This window comes from Hemicordylus capensis, chromosome 2 (genome assembly GCF_027244095.1).
Source record: "Hemicordylus capensis ecotype Gifberg chromosome 2, rHemCap1.1.pri, whole genome shotgun sequence".
Taxonomy (NCBI): domain Eukaryota; kingdom Metazoa; phylum Chordata; class Lepidosauria; order Squamata; family Cordylidae; genus Hemicordylus; species Hemicordylus capensis.
The window spans coordinates 51,834,617-51,854,044 of record NC_069658.1 but is presented as its reverse complement, the minus strand read 5'-3'; the positions used below and the strand labels follow the sequence as shown (position 1 = coordinate 51,854,044).

Sequence of the window (19,428 nt, the reverse complement as noted above, 5' to 3'; positions counted from 1 at the left end):
TTTATAGGTTATAACCAAAACCTTGTATTTTGCCTGTAAACAAAACTTAAATGAAATATGTCTAAAAACTTGCCATATTTTGTAATTGGTATCTAATTTAAATTGCAGAATGTTGGTAGAAAATAAACTTGGAGCAACAAGTGACTCAGAATTCATAACTACTCTCTATTGCATCTGAATTTAATCTACTTTGGTCTGGCTCACATTTCTTATCGGCTTTACAAGTTAAATATAAGAAGCAAGTGATCTTGTTATATGAACATAAACAAATTATTAACTGCCAGTTTTATGAAAGAGTGAATTGGTATGTGTGCTATAAAATTGCCAAGCCATTTTTATTGTTACAGTTGATCAAAGTATTAGTCTGCTCACCCTATTATCTTTATGGCATGCATAACAATTGGCCACATAGTAGTATGGAGCAACAAAGTCACAACAGGACCCCACACAAGTAAATAGGGCAGGTCTCGCTTATTGTGTATCAGCTGCAGTTGCATGCTTAAATGCTTTCTTTCAAATGTTAGAAATTCAGGCTTGTACTGTTTAAACTGGTTGAATTGTATACAAAATGCCTTTAGAATATATGTATGTATGTATGTAAGCTGAATGCTACTGCTGGCCATTTAGAAAATTCTGATTGAAAAAGGTTTTTCCTACCTCTTTGGAATCTGAGGCTAAGAGTTTTGCTTCAGTCTAGGCATGTGGAACAATTTTTTAAAAATGAAGTTTGGAAGAGTCCCTTCATAATTGCTAAACCAAGTCTTGAGATCAGACTACAATTGCCCCTCAAGAAATTCTAGAATGTTTTAATTGTTGTAAGCTGGGTTTAAAACAAAGCATAGTTCTCCATTCTTATAATGCCTGAAAATAAAAACTTCTGAGTGCAATCTGAATAAAGGGACAGATGCACTGATTATCTTTTATTTTAAAGTGTTTATGAGCAGGAAAATTATGAAAGGTCAATCTAAAAGATTGTGCTGTAAGAAACCTAAAGGGAGTTAGATTTAGTAACCTGACTCCCATGGCTGTATGGAGTTATGTTTTGAATACAGGATACAAATGTTTTCCAATATTTACAGAGGTCTTTGCCTCAAGCAGCAAATAACTGGAGTAGCAAGATGGCACCCTGCAGCTCCCTAGTGCCTCAAACCAAAAAAGGAGAGGCAGGATTTGCTGCCCTGCCTCCGGCATGGTGAGGTTTCGGGCTGCTACTGAATACTAATTTACAGTAGGAAAAAATAGCAGTAAGCAGAACAACAAACTGCAAGGTGGCAAATGCTGTAGATTCAATTGCCAAAGAAGAGGTACCATGTGGTGGCTCTGCCAAGTGATGAATCATCTTTTTAAAATGTTAAGCTAGAGCAGTGTTTCTCAACCTTTTTGGAGTTAAGGACTACTAAATTCTTCGTGCAGAGTTTCAAGGACCGCTACATTCTTCATGTGCAGTTTCCCAGACCAGCAGTTAGTAAAGGGGTTTCAAGTCTATCTGTCTGTCTGTCTGTCTGTCTGTCTAACTAACAGACTTCTATACTGCCCAAAACTTGCATCTCTGGGCAGTTTACAATTAAAATAATATAAGCATTAAAATAATTAAATTTGGAATCCTTTGCAAACATGGAATATTAGGGGTTCTCAACCTTGGGTCCCTAATGGCATTTGGCCATTATGGCTGGGGATTATGGGAGTTGAAGTCCACCAGCATCTGGGTACCCAAGGTTGAGAACCCCTGAATCTAAAAGCCTGGGTGAACAAATTTGTCTCCAGTATGCCTTCAGTATGTGCGGGGTGGTGGGGGTGCTTGTGATTACTCAGTGGAGATGGATGGATAGCCCAATGGATGTTGGGCCATTAGAAAAATTCAAAAGATTGGAGGTGGAGATTTAGCAGGAGTTGTGTAGTCACAGGGCCGGATCCAGACGACGTTAGTCAGGACCACCCACGGAAATTAATTTAGTTATCTCTCATTTCTGTCAATGCTGCTTGGTCATGATCACCTGGCTTGATCTGGATCCTGCTCTTAGATGTGCACTTTGTGAGGTGGACCTAATGAAGCCCGTGCAGCTCCTCCAAAACTCCCTAAAAACGGTTACATGGCAGGTGCTGGCAGTGGGTTTTTTTTAACGGTAAAAGAAAATGTGAAGAAGAGCGGTGGGGACCTGGCATTAAAGGGAAGAGGGTGATTCTGAGATGGAGGATGGCGTGGGGCATTGTAGTGGTGGATGCCTCATCTTCCTCGCTGGAGAGATAAGGCACTGTTCAGGGTGGGTGAGGCAATGGTACACCGGACTGCGCTCGGTAGGTTGCCTGGGTCCAAGAGCTGCCGCCACTGTGCTTGCGCACCAGAGTGTAGCAGGTGTTGCCCCACCCTCTCTCTCACAACACGCGCTTCTGTGCCCCCCTCCCAACTCCCCTACATGTGCCAATCACACCAGCCTGCCTTTGGGGCCACGCAGCTCACATGGTCCCACATGCTGCCCGTGCATACCTGCGAGGTGAGCCAAGGCAGTCCTCCTCCCTCCCTCCCTCTTCTGCTTAGCCCTCACCGCGGCATGATCCCGGCCAGAGGTTGTCCCCCACACCCGGCGAGGTCATAAAGGGGACTGCTGTCTTCCACCGGCGGTGCAGACCAGGGGGTTATAGGGGGCCGAGGGACCACAACACCCCACCAATGCAAGAGGGAAACAGCGTTTCCTCTCAAGGTGCATTGGCCACAACAGGCAGCTGGTTTTAAATTGGTTTGGATCAGACACGAACCGTGCTGGGCATCAAATACCCAGGATCACTTCATTCCAGTGCCATTCATCCAATGACCCTTTTGCATGAACGCACAAAATGGTATCTTGCCTCTTCCCCGTACCACACCGCCTCCCTCCTCCACTTAGCCCTCCTTGGTACGCGTGCTTGCTCCTTCTCCCCTGAGGAAGGTCCACCTGCACTCCCTTTCTGCAAAGCCCGAGCCAAGGCGGCCCTCCTCCCTCCCTCCACCACTTAGCCCTCACTGCGGCATGATCCCGGCCAGAGGTTCCACCCCCTGGCGAGGTCACAAAGGGGACCGCCGTCTTCCACCAGCAGTACAGACCAGGGGGCTACAGGGCACCGAGGGACCACAACACCCCACCGATGCAAGAGGGAAACAGCGTTCCCTCTCAAGACGCCTTGGCCGCAACAGGCAGCTGGGTTTCAATCAATCAACCTTTGGCTGCAAACAATGAGCATGCAAGAACCAGCAGCCCTTCAAGTGGCACCCAATGCCATACCTTTTCCTTGATGCCCCCATGCTGCATACAGTTTGAAGCTGTAAAGATAGGGAATAAGATAGCTGTAGGAAGATCTCAGTAGCAGGTGGAGGCAAGGCACAAGAAGGGTCCCACACCTCCGTGATACTCTTCCTCTTCCGTGCCATGTGCAAAATTGAGGAAGTGAGTGCCTTGATTGCAGTTGTGGGGGGGGGGGTTGACTCCCAGCCAGGGACGGGCACTCAACCCTTCGGGGACCGGCAGCAGTCCAGGGACCGGTGGTTGAGAAACTGTGAGCTAGAGGACTGGTATGGTGTAGTGACTAAGAGAGTGAGGTATGAATCAGGACTTCTCTGGTTTGAACTTTTTCTCTACTCTGAACTCATTAGGTTGCCTTAGGCAATCTCTCAGCCTCACCTGCAATATGGCGATAATTCTTCCATGCCTTACAGTGTTGTTGTATGGGCTTTGGATCAAGATACTGAGGCTGTTCTCACAAGCAGCCAGGACAAGGCTTCGGCACGTGGCTGACGGTGATGCCACAGTGCCAAACCCAGTGCCGAAACCTGGCTTAGGATGCAAGCACACCCTTAACCCAGCTGCCAAGATTGTGTGTCAGTGTGGGCTGCTTGCAGCTCATGCTGACACAGAGATGAGGGCCTAGAACGTCTGATCCCTGGGGAAACCCCCCCTTGTACTGCACTCAGTGCATGGTGCACTGTGGGATACCCGGAGGCTGGGACAATCAATCCTAGCTTCAGAGTGATCCACGTTGCACAGAGCAGCACTAACTATGTGGAAGCGTGCTGCGCACTCCCACCAAGCACAGCATAATTGTCAGGGGCGCAGAGGCACACTTACCATGGACCCATGGCCAAAGTCCAGGGCCTCCACAGCCCCTAGGGCCCCCCCAAATCCTCTTTAGTCTGTCTCAGGTGGTGTGGTCACCTGGCTGAGCATGATGATGCTGAATTTGCAGGGGGGGCCCTCCAAAGACCTTTAGGTCCAGGCTCCAAAATTACCTAGATGTACCTCTGCTGGGTAGGAAGGCAAGGTTTGCGAAGCCTCCCCCTGCCCGCTCGCTCTGTAGGTCGTGTGAATGGCCCCATTACGTATGAAACTTTTTAAACACTCAAAAATTGCATACAATGTTAACTATTATTAATAGTAAAGATATATTGCAAACTCTATCACCTCATGACTTCATAACAGTTATTTCAGAAAACTGATAGTGTTGTTTAGAAATATTGAATTGATTTGTTTATCTGTCTGCAGGAAAAATACAGGTGAAACTCGGAAAATTAGAATATCGTGCAAAAGTCCATTAATTTCAGTAACGCAAATTAAAAGGTGAAACTGATATATGAGACAGACGCATTACATGCAAAGCGAGATAAGTCAAGCCTTAATTTGTTATAATTGTGATGATCATGGCGTACAGCTCATGAAAACCCCAAATCCACAATCCCAGAAAATTAGAATATTACATGGAACCAAGAAGACAAGGATTGTAGAATAGAACAATATCGGACCTCTGAAAAGTATAAGCATGCATATGTATTCAGTACTTGGTTTGGGCCCCTTTTGCAGCAATTACTGCCTCAATGCGGCGTGGCATGGATGCTATCAGCCTGTGGCACTGCTGAGGTGTTATGGAAGACCAGGATGCTTCATTAGCGGCCTTCAGCTCTTCTGCATTGTTTGGTCTCATGTCTCTCATCCTTCTCTTGGCAATGCCCCATAGATCCTCTATGGGGTCAGGTCAGGCGAGTTTGCTGGCCAATCAAGCACAGTACACTGTATACTTTTCGGAGGTCCGATATTGTTCTATTCTACAATCCTTGTCTTCTTGGTTCCATGTAATATTCTAATTTTCTGGGATTGTGGATTTGGGGTTTTCATGAGCTGTACACCATGATCATCACAATTATAACAAATTAACGCTTGACTTATCTCACTTTGCATGTAATGCGTCTGTCTCATATATCAGTTTCACCTTTTAATTTGCATTACTGAAATTAATGGACTTTTGCACGATATTCTAATTTTCCGAGTTTCACCTGTACATACAGCTAAATAAGGTATAGGAGATTCTAATTATTTTGAAACTAATGTTTATATTGCTTTTAACTATTTTGTTTTAATCTTCGTGTTTTTTATTTTAAATAATGTGAACTGCTTTGACACAGGTTTGTCAGGAGATGGCTGTTTGTTTTAGCTGAAATTAAGCTGCAGGCTTTTTCACATTTGTTTGTAACCTTGACTTTAAATAAATCTTTGTAGTTCTTCAATACTAAAGAACTGTCTCAAGACTTCTTGCTTTGCTGCTTTCTCACCAAACTGGTTTTGCTTTCCTACTTGGGGATTGAACTGCCATTCTTCCCCTACAGGCAAAGCGGGGCCCTTGGGGATGAAAAGAAAGGTAGAAATGTGTTCTAAATAAAATGTTTTAAAAGCTTTAAAAACACTGCAGAGTTTCAAAATCAGTTTTGAATGGTGGGGTCTAGTAGTAATCAAAGAAAAACAGTCAAAGATTCCACTGGACATGTGGAGTTCTTTGGTAATTCTAAAATAGCCCTTTAGATTCTGCTCAATAATTGGGGCCATGATTTCATAATGTTAATTGTTTGTTATGCAAGGAAGTATTTAATGTGCTGCCTTTCATTCATATAATATGAGCAGTATCTGTTTAGGGGACTGATCCTTTGCTGCTTTTAAAGTTGAGAAGCTTCAGATATTTAGAAATTATTTCCTAACCATTCCTGCTTATTTCAGTATTATTTCATTTCTAATTCCACCGCTTGTTGTGAATGCTTGAGGTTTGTATCCTGCAGCAGCAAGTAATTTTGTTTGGGTTCCACATCTGCCAAATACGAATATTGGTTTAGCAGCTCACTTACATGCTTTTTTAAGGTAATTATTTTGGTGAAGGATGTCAGGGAAATTGTCATGATTCAAAAGATTATGAGAAAAAGAAGGAGAAGACCCTGGGGTACAGTGAAAAAGAGTGATCCAATCCATGCACAATCACTAGGATGCATCATCTTTTTTAATTGCTTGTTTTTAAACATATCATGAGACCGATGAAAGAGCAATGTAATTGCTGAATGTACACAACTGTTACGCATTTGTGTAGGAAGACTGCTCATTCATAAGCCAATGGGAGTTTGTAAAACATTTTAAACAGGTAATCTTTTGGCATGTATTGCAGGTCAGGGTAGTAGTTGAGTAATCCCTTATCCAATATTAGAGGACAAAATTCTTGAGTTGAGTCACAGCATGACTACCCAATTTTAGTCTAAAACAGACAGAAGTGTATTGATTGATTCCCTAGTACAAAACAAATCAATCTCTGTTTCCATTATCTTTTTAATCCCACTGGTGCAACTTGCGAAGGCAAGGAGGCTCTTTTAATAACAATTAAAAACTAAGGAGTGCATTCTCACACTCACACTACTATTTTCATTGGGAGTAATGGAAGTAGCAGCAGGAGTGTAAGGATGTCCTCCTTAGTAGCCATGGGGATTTCCTGCCTTCTCAAGCCACACCAGTGGAGTTTAAAGGGGCGCGGAAGCAGCACACTCACTTGTTGCTTAGATAGGTGGCTCACTGCACTGTATGTAAGCCACTAATTCAGTTTATTAGGTGTGACTTTAAATATTCATGAAAGAATTCTCCTGGCAGGTTGTGGAAATGTAAGGGTAGGAATGCATGTGAATATAGCTATCTTTATATGGGGGCCATGTTTGACTGGGGATATTTGTTTGTTTTAAAAATGTATACCCTGCCTCCAGAAGGGATCTGAGATGGATTACAGCACAAAAATTAAAAACAACCATAAAATAAGAACAATCAAGCATTGCCCAGGCCGGGGTGGGCGGGGGACCCACCACACAATAACAAGGAAAAGCATTAAAACCAGATTACTTTAAGATCAAAGAGAAATCTAGTCAATGGTGGTTGGAGAAGACATGCTGAAAACAACCACAACCACCACAACTACAACTACAACCACCACAACAGATAGGAAGCCAATTCTACTTTACATAGCAGGGAGTTCCACAGAGTGAAGGCCACCACAAAGAATTCCCTCTGTCTGCCATGTCACCACCAACCCACTGCAACATTGGCAGGTGATGGCACAAGCATCCCTACAGGGTCTTATGGGAGTGCACACACCTGTGGGGGGAGGAAGCATTAAGGTACCCCAGTCCCAAGTCATTGAGGGCTTTAAACGTAATTGCACAAACACCTTTTATTGCTCCCAGAAACAAGATGGCAACGAGTGCAACTGATGTAGTAAGGCTTCTTGTATAATTTAGCACCCATAAAGACGTTAGTAGCTATTCTAAATTCACTGGAGTAACATTGCTCTAGTATAACTTTGGAGATACTGGAGTATCTCAGTACATATTGGTGCAGGGAACTTATACTAAACTATCTACTGTTCCAGATTAGCTTTTTAAAGCATGAGACTGCATCCTATGTCTTCCAAAAACTTTTGATTTAAATCACTGTTGAAAGTGTGATCCTGTTAATTCCTATATACTGTTCCATATATACTGAAGCTGCTGTTAAAGAGAGTTAAACATGTGCATAAGGCTCTGCAAAGCTAGTTAGTCTTAAGGAAATAATAAGAAATGTACATGTGTGATCTTTAAAACATGAGAAATTGAAAATGCCACACCTTAAAAAATTTAGTTTGACCAATAGTTACACGTAAAGCCTATACTGTATGTACCAAGGACTGTTTGTTTTTTTGCAGTATTAATTCAGCTTCAGGCTCTTATTTGCTGAGCTGATGTGATTTCTTAGAATGTTAATATAAGAACTAGGTGTATGAAACAGGCAGCATGCCTTTTCAGACATTCTTCTATGTCAGAGGTCATGTCAGGCATTAGAAATTAGAAAATATCTGTGATGACAGTTTCATGAAAGCAGTTGGATATTGCAATAACTGAGTGTCAAGCACTAATTAGAGGATTTGATTCTTCTGATTTTGTGGAAGAATTATCACTTGACATTATTTTTCAACATAATGCTTATGTTGGAGAATACTTTCTGGACTGAAAAAGATACTGATGGCATAATCTGATATAGAACTAAGATCTGGAAGTAAGTCCTTGAGTTTGGGGCCTATGTGTTATACTCCTGCATGGAGCCCCACAGTTATAATATTGGTTCTTGTTATATTCTGTATTAAAAGAAGAAGATACAATGTGCTGTGAAGCTACTTGCTTCGTAAGAACTACTTGGCTCACAACTTCAGATTTAAGAGAAGCATGAAGCACACTTACCTATATTGAATTATTAGCTATTTTTTTAATACATTCTAGATTTACCATATATAACATCTATCCTTGAATCCACTGTTTGTTTGGATTGCTAATCAGAATACTTTGAGCACTGTGTGTTCACACACACCCCGGTAAATATTAGAGTTTTTTGGATATGTAACACATTCCACTGGCAGATGGGATATTTCCTAACTGGTTATTATCTAGTGTTTAGAGGTGATAAAGAGTTATGATACCCATGCACTTCCTCACCTTGATCTTATTTAATCTTCCTCTCAAATTGAAGTCATGAATTATCTTGTCAGAATTATTCCATGATGTCCCCAATTCCATATTTTATCTTCTACACCCATGGGTGCCTAGTATAATATTGGAAGCTCACCAAATGCAAACTGATTCTGTAGCAATCCCTGTCAGCCTTCTGTGACACCAATACAGGCAAGTAAGTGGTATTTCCACTCACTATTGGGCAGCAGCGATAGGAAGATGCTGAAAGGCATCATCTCATACTGCAGGGGAGATGGCAATGGTAAACCCCTCCTGTATTCTACCAAAGAAAACCACATGGCTCTGTGGTCACCAAGAATCGACATTGACTCTATGGCACAACTTTATCTTTGCTGGGAAACTGAGGAAGAGAGGCTTATCAAAGGCCCCTTCTTTCATACCTGTAGCTGAGCAGAGATTTGAACTCTATATAGAATCTATGGTGGTGAGGCAGTGCTCAAATTACAGGGAAGCCAACTCCCTGCTTTGCAGCACACCCTGCTCTTCGCTATTGTTTTCAGAATATGATAGAGGGCCCACGATTTGCCTAAAAATGGAGGTGTGGTTTGTGTATTTCATTAAAAACTACCTCCCGTCTTTTCTCACACACTTATTGCTCCCAGGTCTGACACCGTCGTTGTGTCAACTGATTTGTAAATAATCAATTAATGTAAACATTTTGATAAAAAATACCTACCATTTCCCCCCTGCTGAATTAATTTAAAAAACACATAATTTTTGCCGCAAGAATGGTAGCATGCAAAAAAACACCTTCTAGTCATGGTATGTGTGTCAGGTAAGTCGAGCAGAGGGCAGCTGCCACAGGGATAAGAAAAGCAGCAGCTTTTAAGTGCGTGGTGATTCTGTATCCTGCCCCTGTACTGAGCCAACTGGTTTTCCATTGCCTCCTCCCACGCAGTATGAGATGATGCCTTTCAGCATCTTCCTATATCACTGCTGCCTGATATAGGTGTTTCCCATAGTCTGGGAAACCATTCCTTCAGCTTAACCTAACTGGGTAGTGTCTGGTAGGGTTGTTGTGAGGATCAAAGAGAGGGAAAGAAGATGATGCTCCACCTAATGGCGCAGTGGGGAAATGACTTGATTAGAAAGCGGGGATTCGAACCAAGGTTGCCAGTTTGAATCCCCGCTGGTATGGAAACATACCAGCGGGGATTCAAACCAGCAACCTTGGTTCGAATCCCCGCTTTCTAATCAAGTCATTTCCCCGCTGCGCCATTAGGTGGAGGGGCCATGAATTGTCTAGAACAGGGGGTGTGGCTTGTGGATTTCATTGTATGTGGAATGACTCCACATCTGTTTGTGGGGAGTCGTTTATTTGCTCTTTGGGTGTTTTCTCATCCCTTCTCTAAGGAGCTCAGGGTGGCATCTATGATTCCCTTCTTTCCCTCTCTTTGATCCTCACAACAACCCTACCAGACACTACCCAGTTAGGTTAAGCTGAAGGAATGGTGACTGGAAACGGCCACAGGTAGCAAGCTTTAAGCCTACCTGAGGATTTGAACCGCCTCTCTATCCTAGTCAGACCCACACAACCCTTGGCTAATGGAACAAAGTTCAATTTCAGAAAATTTATCATCAAAGACTCTTGAGAAAACTTATCAGTCATGGGATAAGGGGACAGGTTCATGTTTGGACTGGTAAGGTTGAAGGACGGGAAACAGGAGGTTGGTATAAATGGACAGTTCTCTAAATGGAGGAGAATAAGAAGTCGGGTCCCCCAGGGATCTGTACTGAGACCAATGTGTTTTAATTTATTCATAAATTATTTAAAAGTTGAGGTAAGCAATGAGGTGGCCAAATTTTCAGATGATACCAAACTATTTAGGGTAGTGAAATCCAAAACAGATTGTATGGAGCTCCAAAAGGATGCCTCCAAACTGGGGGAGTGGGCAACAAAAGGGCAAATGCAGTTCAGTGTTAGCAAGTGTACAGTGATGCATATAGGGGCAAAAAAAAAAACAAACCAATTTCACATATGCACCGATGGGAAGAGGGATCTCAGGGTCTTTGTGGATAGCTTGTTGAAAGTGTTGATTCAATGTGCAGCAGCTGTGAAAAGGACCAATTCCATCTTGGAAGGGGACTGAAAAAAGTAAAACTGCTAATATTATAATGCCCTTATACAAATCTATGGTGTGGCCATATTTGGAGTACTGCGTACAGTTCTGTTCACCACACCTCAAAAAGGAAATTATAGAACTGGAGGAGGTGCAGAATTGGGCAACCAAGTTTATCAGGCCAGAGGCCTATAGCACCTTCCTTATGAGGCAAGGCTACAATACCTGGGGCTTTTTTGTTTAGAAAAGAGATGACTAAGGGGAGACATGATAGAGGTCTATAAAATCATGCATGGTGTAGAGAGAGAAATTTTTCTCCCTCTCACATAACACTAGAATGAGAGGTCATCCCATTAAATTGATTGCCAAGAAATTTAGGACCGACAAAAGAAAGTACTTTTTCACACAGTGCATAATTAACCTATGGAATTCTCTGCCACAAGATGTGGTGTCAGCCACCAGACTGGATGGCTTTAAGAAGGGTTTAGATAAATTTATGGAGGACAGGTCTATCAATGGCTACTAGTCTGAGGGCTATAGGCCGCCTCCAGCCTCAAAGGCAGGATGCCTCTGAGTACCAGTTGCAGGGGAGTAACAGCAGGAGAGAGGGCATGCCCTCAGCTCCTGCTTGTGGCTTCCAGTGGCATCTGGTGGGCCACTGTGTGAAACAGGATGCTGGACTAGATGGGCCTTGAGCCTGATCAAGAAGGGCTGTTCTTATGTTTAACATTAAAAAGATGTGGGTCATAATAAATAATGGTTGACATTTAGATTAAATTACTCAGATTAGTTCTACTGAAAGTAATGGGACAAGTTAAGAATGATCTAGAAGCTGGGCTAAGCAGCGAGGTAGCCAGATTTGCAGATAATACAAAACTATTCAAGGTAATGAAATACTAAACAGATTCGGAACTCCAAAAGGATCTCTCCCAAGTGGGCAAATGGGCAACAAAATGTCAAATCTCCTTATGACTAGCTTGTCCCATTAACTTGAATTGGACTACTCATGAGTAACTTAATCTGTATGTCAGCTGATATATTCAACAAAACACCTGATGGGCACTTTCAGAGGCAACCCTAGGCTGTGTGGTGATGAAAAGACACCTTGCCCATGCTCAGAGATGGTTATGGCTTCATGCAGAGGTGCACCTAGTTAATTTTGGAGCCTGGACCTAAGGGCTTTTGGAGGCCCCCACCCATCCACCCACACTAATGTTTAATGTGACCACACCACCCGGGACAGACTAAAAAGGATTTCGGGGTCCCCAGGGGGTGTGGAGGCTCTGGACTTTGGCCCGGAAGTCCAGGGGTAAGGGTATTTCTGGCTTCACGTACTGTAGAGCCGAACACTGCTTTTGTGTGTGACTGTGGAAGGGTTACGTTGTGGGTGCTCCCCTTTGAATCCTGCTTGCTTCCTTCCAAACGAAGTGTTTAGAATCGAGCTATTACTGAAAAAATGATTTTGCTGAAACAAACATTAAGATATTTAATAAGCCTACTCGAGAAATTAAGCCATTAAAAATGTAAGGACATATATGAAACCTGGGGTTGGGGAGAGGCTGAGGGCCCACCCAGCGCCTTTCAGTTGTTGAGATTCTTGAGACTGTTTTCGTTTTGTTTTTTGGTCGAATCGAACCAAGGAGACGAGGGCCCAGCGGGACACCCGTGCTGCTTCCCTGCAAACAAGTCCTTGTAACTTTAAAGGCGCGCTCTCGCCCTGGAGAAACTGCCGGAACAACCTGTTTGTTTCCTCCGGGCGAGTTTCAGGTGAATGGGTGGTCACACGCGCACAAGCTCTCGCTCGCGGCTTGGGCTGGGCACTCTGCCAATGGAGCAGCAGCAGCAGCCGCCTCAGTGTGCCTCCCGTTGCGCGCTTCCGAAAAGAGGCGCTCGCTTGTTCGCGCCAAGCTCGGGCTGGTTTCGAGCAGAGGCAGGGAGAGGCTGGCTCAGCTCTTAACTCCACTCTCGTTCCCCTCCTTCTTCCCAGGTATGCAGCTAGTGCGCATGCCCCGTATTTGGGTGTGGTGAGTGTGTGGGCTCCTTGACTGCGGGAGGAGGAAAGAGAGAGATAATTCTTTAGGAGCGAGAAGAGAGAGAGAGAAACTCATCAGGTGCGTTGTTTGGTGAGCCAAGGTAAGCTGGATGAAGCTGGTTTGGGAAATTCTAGTCTCTATAAACTGTTAAGAAAAGTGTGTTTTTAGTTGGACATCTTAACTAGAGGGTGGGAAGAGAAGGTATTCTTCCTATTGGCTTCCTTAGTCCTCTTTCTCGGTTTAGCCGTAGTTCTTCTAGGCGAGGTGGTCTTCTTTATGATCCTCAAGCCACTTGTTGGGTTAGAGCTGGTATTTGAGTAAATCATTTCTGTCCCGTTGCTTAGGTGGTTAACACTAACCTTGCCTGGTGGAAACTGGTTTGTTCAGGCTTCCCCTCTTATCTGAGGTTGGCTGTGATTGACCACTGGCTCTGCATGGTTGCGAGGCGGAGGGGAGGAAGAAGGAAAAGAGGCCGCCGTTTGGGTCTCCCCTTCCCATTTCACTTAAACTCGGTAGCAGCTTATTCTCGTTAAATTTCTATTTCTCATGTCTGATGCTTAATCTGTCGCTATATATGTTTGTTAATAGCTTTCTTACACAAATGTCCTCTGATATATCTTGATGATATCTTGAAGTAAACAGGTTGATATGGAAAAATTGTCTTTGGTGTTGGTCCATCTTCCTGTGGTTTTAAAGTCATTTAACTGGTTAAGTCCAGTTCAAGTAGAGTTTTTTTTTCTCTACTAGCTGTTCTCTCCTATCTTTTAAGGAGCAGTTTTCTCCTTTCTGGATGCTGATCTCTGAGTGTGGTTGTCAGCAAGGCTGCTCACTCTCTTCAGTGGAATCTGGCAGATAATTAGAATTCTTAGTACTCTGATATCTTGACAGTTTCATTCTTAACTTAAAAATCTCACTCTCCCCCCCCCATTCAGGAGTGAGATTCCTTTAACAAGCTTACACCCCAGTGCCACTTGCAAAAGACTACAACTGTTTACATTGGGTCATATTGAATAACCACTTTCTTGACTCATTGTTTAGTAACTGCTAAAATTGATTCTGTGATGAGATTTTTGTTGTGTTTGTCTGTAATGCAGTATTATCTCAAGCGTGAAAGAGGATAATCTTAATGAAAGGTGTCCTCTGGACAGTTTATGAAGGACTTTGCTTTAGTGCATTAAGTTACTTTTCTCCTGCCCCGCCCCACATTTCCTAAGGCAGTGATCTTCATTATTTTTAAAGTGAGGGCCACTTTGGCAAAAACAAAACACAGCAAAACAAACAAACAAACAGACAGACAAAAACCCCTTCAATGTGAGAGCCATTTCTTCTGGGAGAACCTTTAAGAGAGAGAGAGAGAGAGAGAGAGAGAGAGAGAGCCCTTTCTTATAGCTCTTGGAGGAAAGCACTGGGAAAGGCTACACTTCCCAGCACACTGTGCGCAGGGGTTCGAGGGCTCCGTTTCCTTTAAAGGAGCCTCCTTATGCTGGGGGCAGTGCATGGTGAGAATGGTTGCCTCGGCATGGTTCTGGGGAGGGGTTTTTGCGGAGTATTCTCCTTTGGCCGAAGCTTCACACAGGCCCAATAAACAATTAGGCAGGATGGAAGGCACTCTTAGGGTGGATGGAGGGCTGTCGCTGCCTTCCCTTACAATGAAGAATACTGTCTTAAGACAATTACAAATTACTTATAGTAAAGCCTATTGACTCTATTTAAGCAGCAAGTTGAAACACACTAGTGAGTTGGAAGAAAATAGATATGTTATAAAGCACAGCATATTGTGAAAAATGTGGTAGAAGGAACTTTCCCATTTTGACCCTTGGCCCAGAAGTAAAGTATATCAAAAACAAACAACATGGTATATTTTAAAATGTTTAGGGACTAGTTCCACAGGTGTAGATAAGCTACAGAATTTACAAGTATGTTTAAGTGCAACCTGGTAGAATGGATTAAAACTGCAAGCAGTATCAGTGGTATCGCCTACTTTTTCCTTTGTACTTGAGTGTTTTATTTGCAAGAACATATGTTCTAAAGGGGAATTATTTTTTGCTCTACTTGTGTGTGAATGTCCAGCAAACTGGTAAGTTTTGGGATGGTAATTAGTTCAGAATGTAGGGCTGTAATTAGTCTATGTATTTTAGTTACATCTACATAGGAAGATGGCTTATACCAAGTCAGACCAATGGTCCATCTAGCTCGGTATTGTCCACACAGACTGGCAGCGGCTTCACCAAGGTTGCAGGCAGGAATCTCTCTCAGCTCTATCTTGGAGAAGCCAGGGAGGGAACTTGGAACCTTTTGCTCTTCCAAGAGCGGGTCCATCCCCTGAGGGGAATATTTAACTCACAAATGTCTCCCATTCAAATGCAAACTGGGGTGGACCTTGCTTTGCAAAGGGAGCAATTCATGCTTACGGGGGGGGGGGGGGGGGGAGAGGGGAGGGGGGGAGAGATGACTAGCAAGCTAGAGGTTGCCAGTTCGAATCCCCACTGATATGTTTCCCAGACTATGGGAAACACCTATATCAGGCAACAGCGATATAGGAAGATGCTGGAATGCATCACCTCAGACTGTGCGGGAGGAGGCAATGGCAAACCTCTCCTGTATTCTACCAAAGACAACCACAAGGCTCTGTGGTTGCCAGGAGTCGACACTGACTCACAAGATGAGCTCTCCTCGCTCAATGGGGAGGAGATTGTTTTTTGCCATTGGCAAAAAATGATGGATCTTTTTGCAAGTGGCCTTAATATAATAGTTGCCAAAACATATAACTGGTTGACGTACTGCCAGTCCATGCAGACAATACTGAACTAGATGGACCAATGATCTGACTCGGTATAAGGTATCTTCCTACTCAGTGATATTTTGGCACTGTTAAACCAAATGTGAAAAGTTGTTAGTCCATCAGAACTCCTAAAGCAGGCCTATAAATGATGAAATGTAGGGTGTGTTTGTGTTGTCACTACATTTTTCAACTCTACATCTTAATTCCAAAGGTTATAAACATATACTTAAAGATGTGGGAGCGCCGAGTCCTGAATTTTAATATATTGACGTAGAGGGCTGTGTGTATGTGTAGAGGACCTTTTTTTAATACAAAAGAGAATGCATGTGGTGTTGCGTCTAGCAGTATTTGGAGAGCTCAAGGGCCCCTTGATGAAATATTTGTGTACACACAAATGAACACATGTGACAGGAACAGAGTGCTCATACAGCTGAAGGAGGCAGCTGTGTTTTGTCCACAGCAGGATTCTAAAAATGGGAACATTAGAAAACAAAAGGTGGTCCAAGGGACTGGTTTTGGACAGGGGTGTGGCTGTAACCATTCAGTGGCAGCACCGAACATAAGGGACACTTGTGCTTAATCTACATAACTGGTTTGGGATCCTGCCCTTGATTACATTCAGGGGTGTCTGAATAGCTTAGGCTACTCCAGCTTCACATGCTTTTCAGCATTTCTTTAGTTGTGCATCCTTGAGTGGACATGATTTGGTGGGGTGCCTCCCAGTTTGTAAGGTGGCTTTTCCACTGGTCCAGCTTTGGTTTTCATGACACTGCTGCTAGGATCCCATGGATCCTAGCTGGAGGCCAGCTTCCTCCATGACATTGAATGCCAGTTTCTGTATAGAGTCCTGTGTCTGGGTAAAGCTGGAGTTTCCAACAAGATTGGGATGGGGTGGAGGGCAAGGTTCGTGTGCTAACAATATGGAATATGAATGATTCAGTCTCTTCTGTTAATGTCTTCTCTCAGGCAACAAGAATTTACAGTGTTGTGCATGAGCAGTACAGGGGACCCTTGAATATTGCAGGGGTAACATTCAAGGAAGCACTACAAACATTAAATGTGTAATATTAAGGGCTTAAAACTGAGTAGCAGTGTGGGCTCAAAGAGTTTTAAATTTAACCCCCCCCCTTAAGCACATTTCTGGGGATCCCTGGCCATGGCTCAAGGCTCCCCTCCCAGCATCTTGGGCAGCACCATATTGTGCAGTTCCAGATTCTTGCCTTCAGGGTGTGGGCTAAAGGCAAGAGGAAGTGGCTGGCCCAGTAGAATCCGGATCTGCGCTATGCTGTGTAAGGGGAGCCAGAAGGGCAACTTGCCTGTAAAGTAATTTAGTTTTATAGGGAAATGTTTGTCATTTCCAGGGATGGGAATTGGAAAGTTAAAGCAGAAAGTCCCGTGAAAGACCAAAACTACCTCCATAATAACTAAATTGATATACAAGGAAGCTGCCCATGAAAGGACAAAATCTGAGAAGATAAACATGCAAAATTCATGGGTCACCTGTATCTAGAGAGCTACCATTTCATATCTGTATATAAACATTGATGTTCAGTTTCTGTTTCTTTCCTGATGGAATATCTTCCTGTTTTTCTTTCTTTGTAGGTATAAAGGCTTTCAGTCGAGCAGTCCGGAGCTTCCACCATGTCAGCCAGACCTTTTGAAAGTCCTCCGCCTTATCGACCTGACGAATTGTAAATATCTCCTTTCCTGTTTGTTTTTTCTTGCCAACTCAAATTATTGCAGATAAGCAGTGTACACTGCTGAAGATATCAATTCTACTACTTCCTAACATTAGTTGTATAAACTGTAGGTGCAGCTACTGTTAATATGCTAGATACTGGATCACTAAAGCAGGACACTTCCGCAGCCCCCCCGTACCCCAAAACAGGCTTTTCTGCCGATCCTAAACAGATTAATAAGATACAATCTTACAGATGTGGATGTAAGATGTTTACTGTGCGGGAGAAAGCCTATAATTTGGTCTCTGAGATCCAAAGGTGTTGGGGAGTGGGCTGTTCTGCTCCAGTGACTCACTGCCCTATTTTAGCTGTTGAGTCCATGTTCCCAATGCTGTTTTAAACCTACTGTCTATATCAGGGATGCACAACTTTGGTCTTCCAGCTGTTGTTGTTGGACTAAAACTCGCATCACCCTGACTATTGGCCACTGTGGCTGGAGTGGATGGGAATTGTATTCCAGCAGCTGGAGGACCACGGCATCTGTATGTAGTGATGGCAGGAGTGCAGGCTAGCCACTTTGGGAGGGAATTTGAATTTGCTTAGTGAGAAAGTTTGGGGATTTGTATTTGAGCCCAGACTAAAGTCGGATCAGAAACAGAGTTGAAAGCACAAATATTTCCACCCTTATTTAGGATGATCCTGGCAGAGGCAGGATTCCCCTGCTAATTTGGCAAAGAGGCACCTTTTAATGTGGTGATTCTCTTTATTTAGCAGGGGGAGAGTAACTGGCCCTATCCACCCACAGCACAGTACTTCCAGTTACTGTTGCTGGTGTCTCTCTTATTTTTCTTTTTAGATTGTGAGCCCTTTGGGGACAGGTATCCATTTTGTTTCTTATTTATTTGCTTATAATTTTTCTGTGTAAACCGCCCTGAGCCATTTTTGGAAGGGCGGCATAGAAATTGAATGAATACATGCATGAATGTGCAGCAGGGTGACTTTTTGAAAACAAACACTAACTCCAGAATCGACATCCACATGCACAACATAATTTTGCCCTGCTTTGTAGTTTGGTAAAATCCTCCTGGGGTGAAAGTGTAACTCTTGGAGTCTGTGCTTATATTGCTGTTGGCTGCAGTACCCTAGCAAGTTGGGGGTATTTCTAAATAAGGCACAGATTCCATTTTAGAATAAAGACTCCCATGTAATGTGCTTAGGATCCTGGTGCGGAGGCTTAATGTAATAAGCCAGTTGTTAATCTTTACTATTCATATGGGCTGTGAATAGGGAAGATTAACATCCCTCTACTTGGATTAGAATTCCTGCTCTCTTCACAGTTAAAACTTGTATTTTAACCATGAAGACAAGGTGGTATTTGCTGAGTAACCAAATATTTAATAATGCATAGCAATTGCCTGGTTTCCAAGCTGCTGAGCTGAAGGCTTGAGTTGAGATGCATCCAGACTGCTTCCCCAGGAAGTTGAATGCCACACTGGAAGTGGCTAGTGGCTTGTTAACATGGGCAGATGGGGGGTTGCTGCTGTGGTGGTTGGATGGTCGTCTTCCACTGATTCTGCTAGTCCTCGTGTGGATTCCAGGTGTCTTTGTGCAGGGTTCCCATTGTGCACAAAGTACTTCCTCTCAAGGTAGATTCTCTTCATCCATAAAGGTACCTTGCATCTCGTGGAACTAATTCCATATAGGAGTGTAAGTAGGCTGGGAAATGATTTGTGCCTGATCCTGGTGGTTGTGGACTGAGGAGGTTCACAATGAGGGGCTGCTTTCTCAAGGCAGTGCAGGGTGCTCATTAGGCAAGGCAATAATTCAGACTAGCTCCACGTTGACTGGCATGGGAAGAAATGACCAATTGTCCTATGGCTAGCATGGCCAATCTCAGGCTCTATAGCTGCTGTTGGACTACAGCTCCCTTTATCTCCAGCTACAGTAACCGACAGGACTATGGAATCAACAATAGCTGAAAGGCCTCTTGTTGAGCAATCCTGTCCTATGGGCTTGCTTTCTGGACAGAACAGTCCAAAATGGAAACTTCTGG

General features: G+C 43.5%; 1 protein-coding gene across 4 annotated transcripts in view; it reads left to right on the top strand.

Annotated features, from left to right (window-relative positions):
- The first annotated feature begins 12,560 nt into the window (after nucleotides 1-12,560).
- Nucleotides 12,561-19,428, top strand: part of OCLN (occludin) — a 50,020-nt gene continuing 43,152 nt past the window's right edge. The window contains exons 1-3 of one of the 4 annotated variants that reach the window (XM_053301761.1): nucleotides 12,561-12,648; nucleotides 12,869-13,014; nucleotides 17,299-17,387. In XM_053301761.1, the coding sequence (XP_053157736.1) occupies nucleotides 17,338-17,387 (50 nt within the window). In that variant the 5' untranslated portion in view covers nucleotides 12,561-12,648; nucleotides 12,869-13,014; nucleotides 17,299-17,337. Of the gene's footprint in view, nucleotides 13,015-13,343; nucleotides 13,427-17,298; nucleotides 17,388-19,428 lie in introns of those variants that run through there. The other 3 variants (XM_053301763.1, XM_053301764.1, XM_053301765.1) reach the window with 3 other exon arrangements.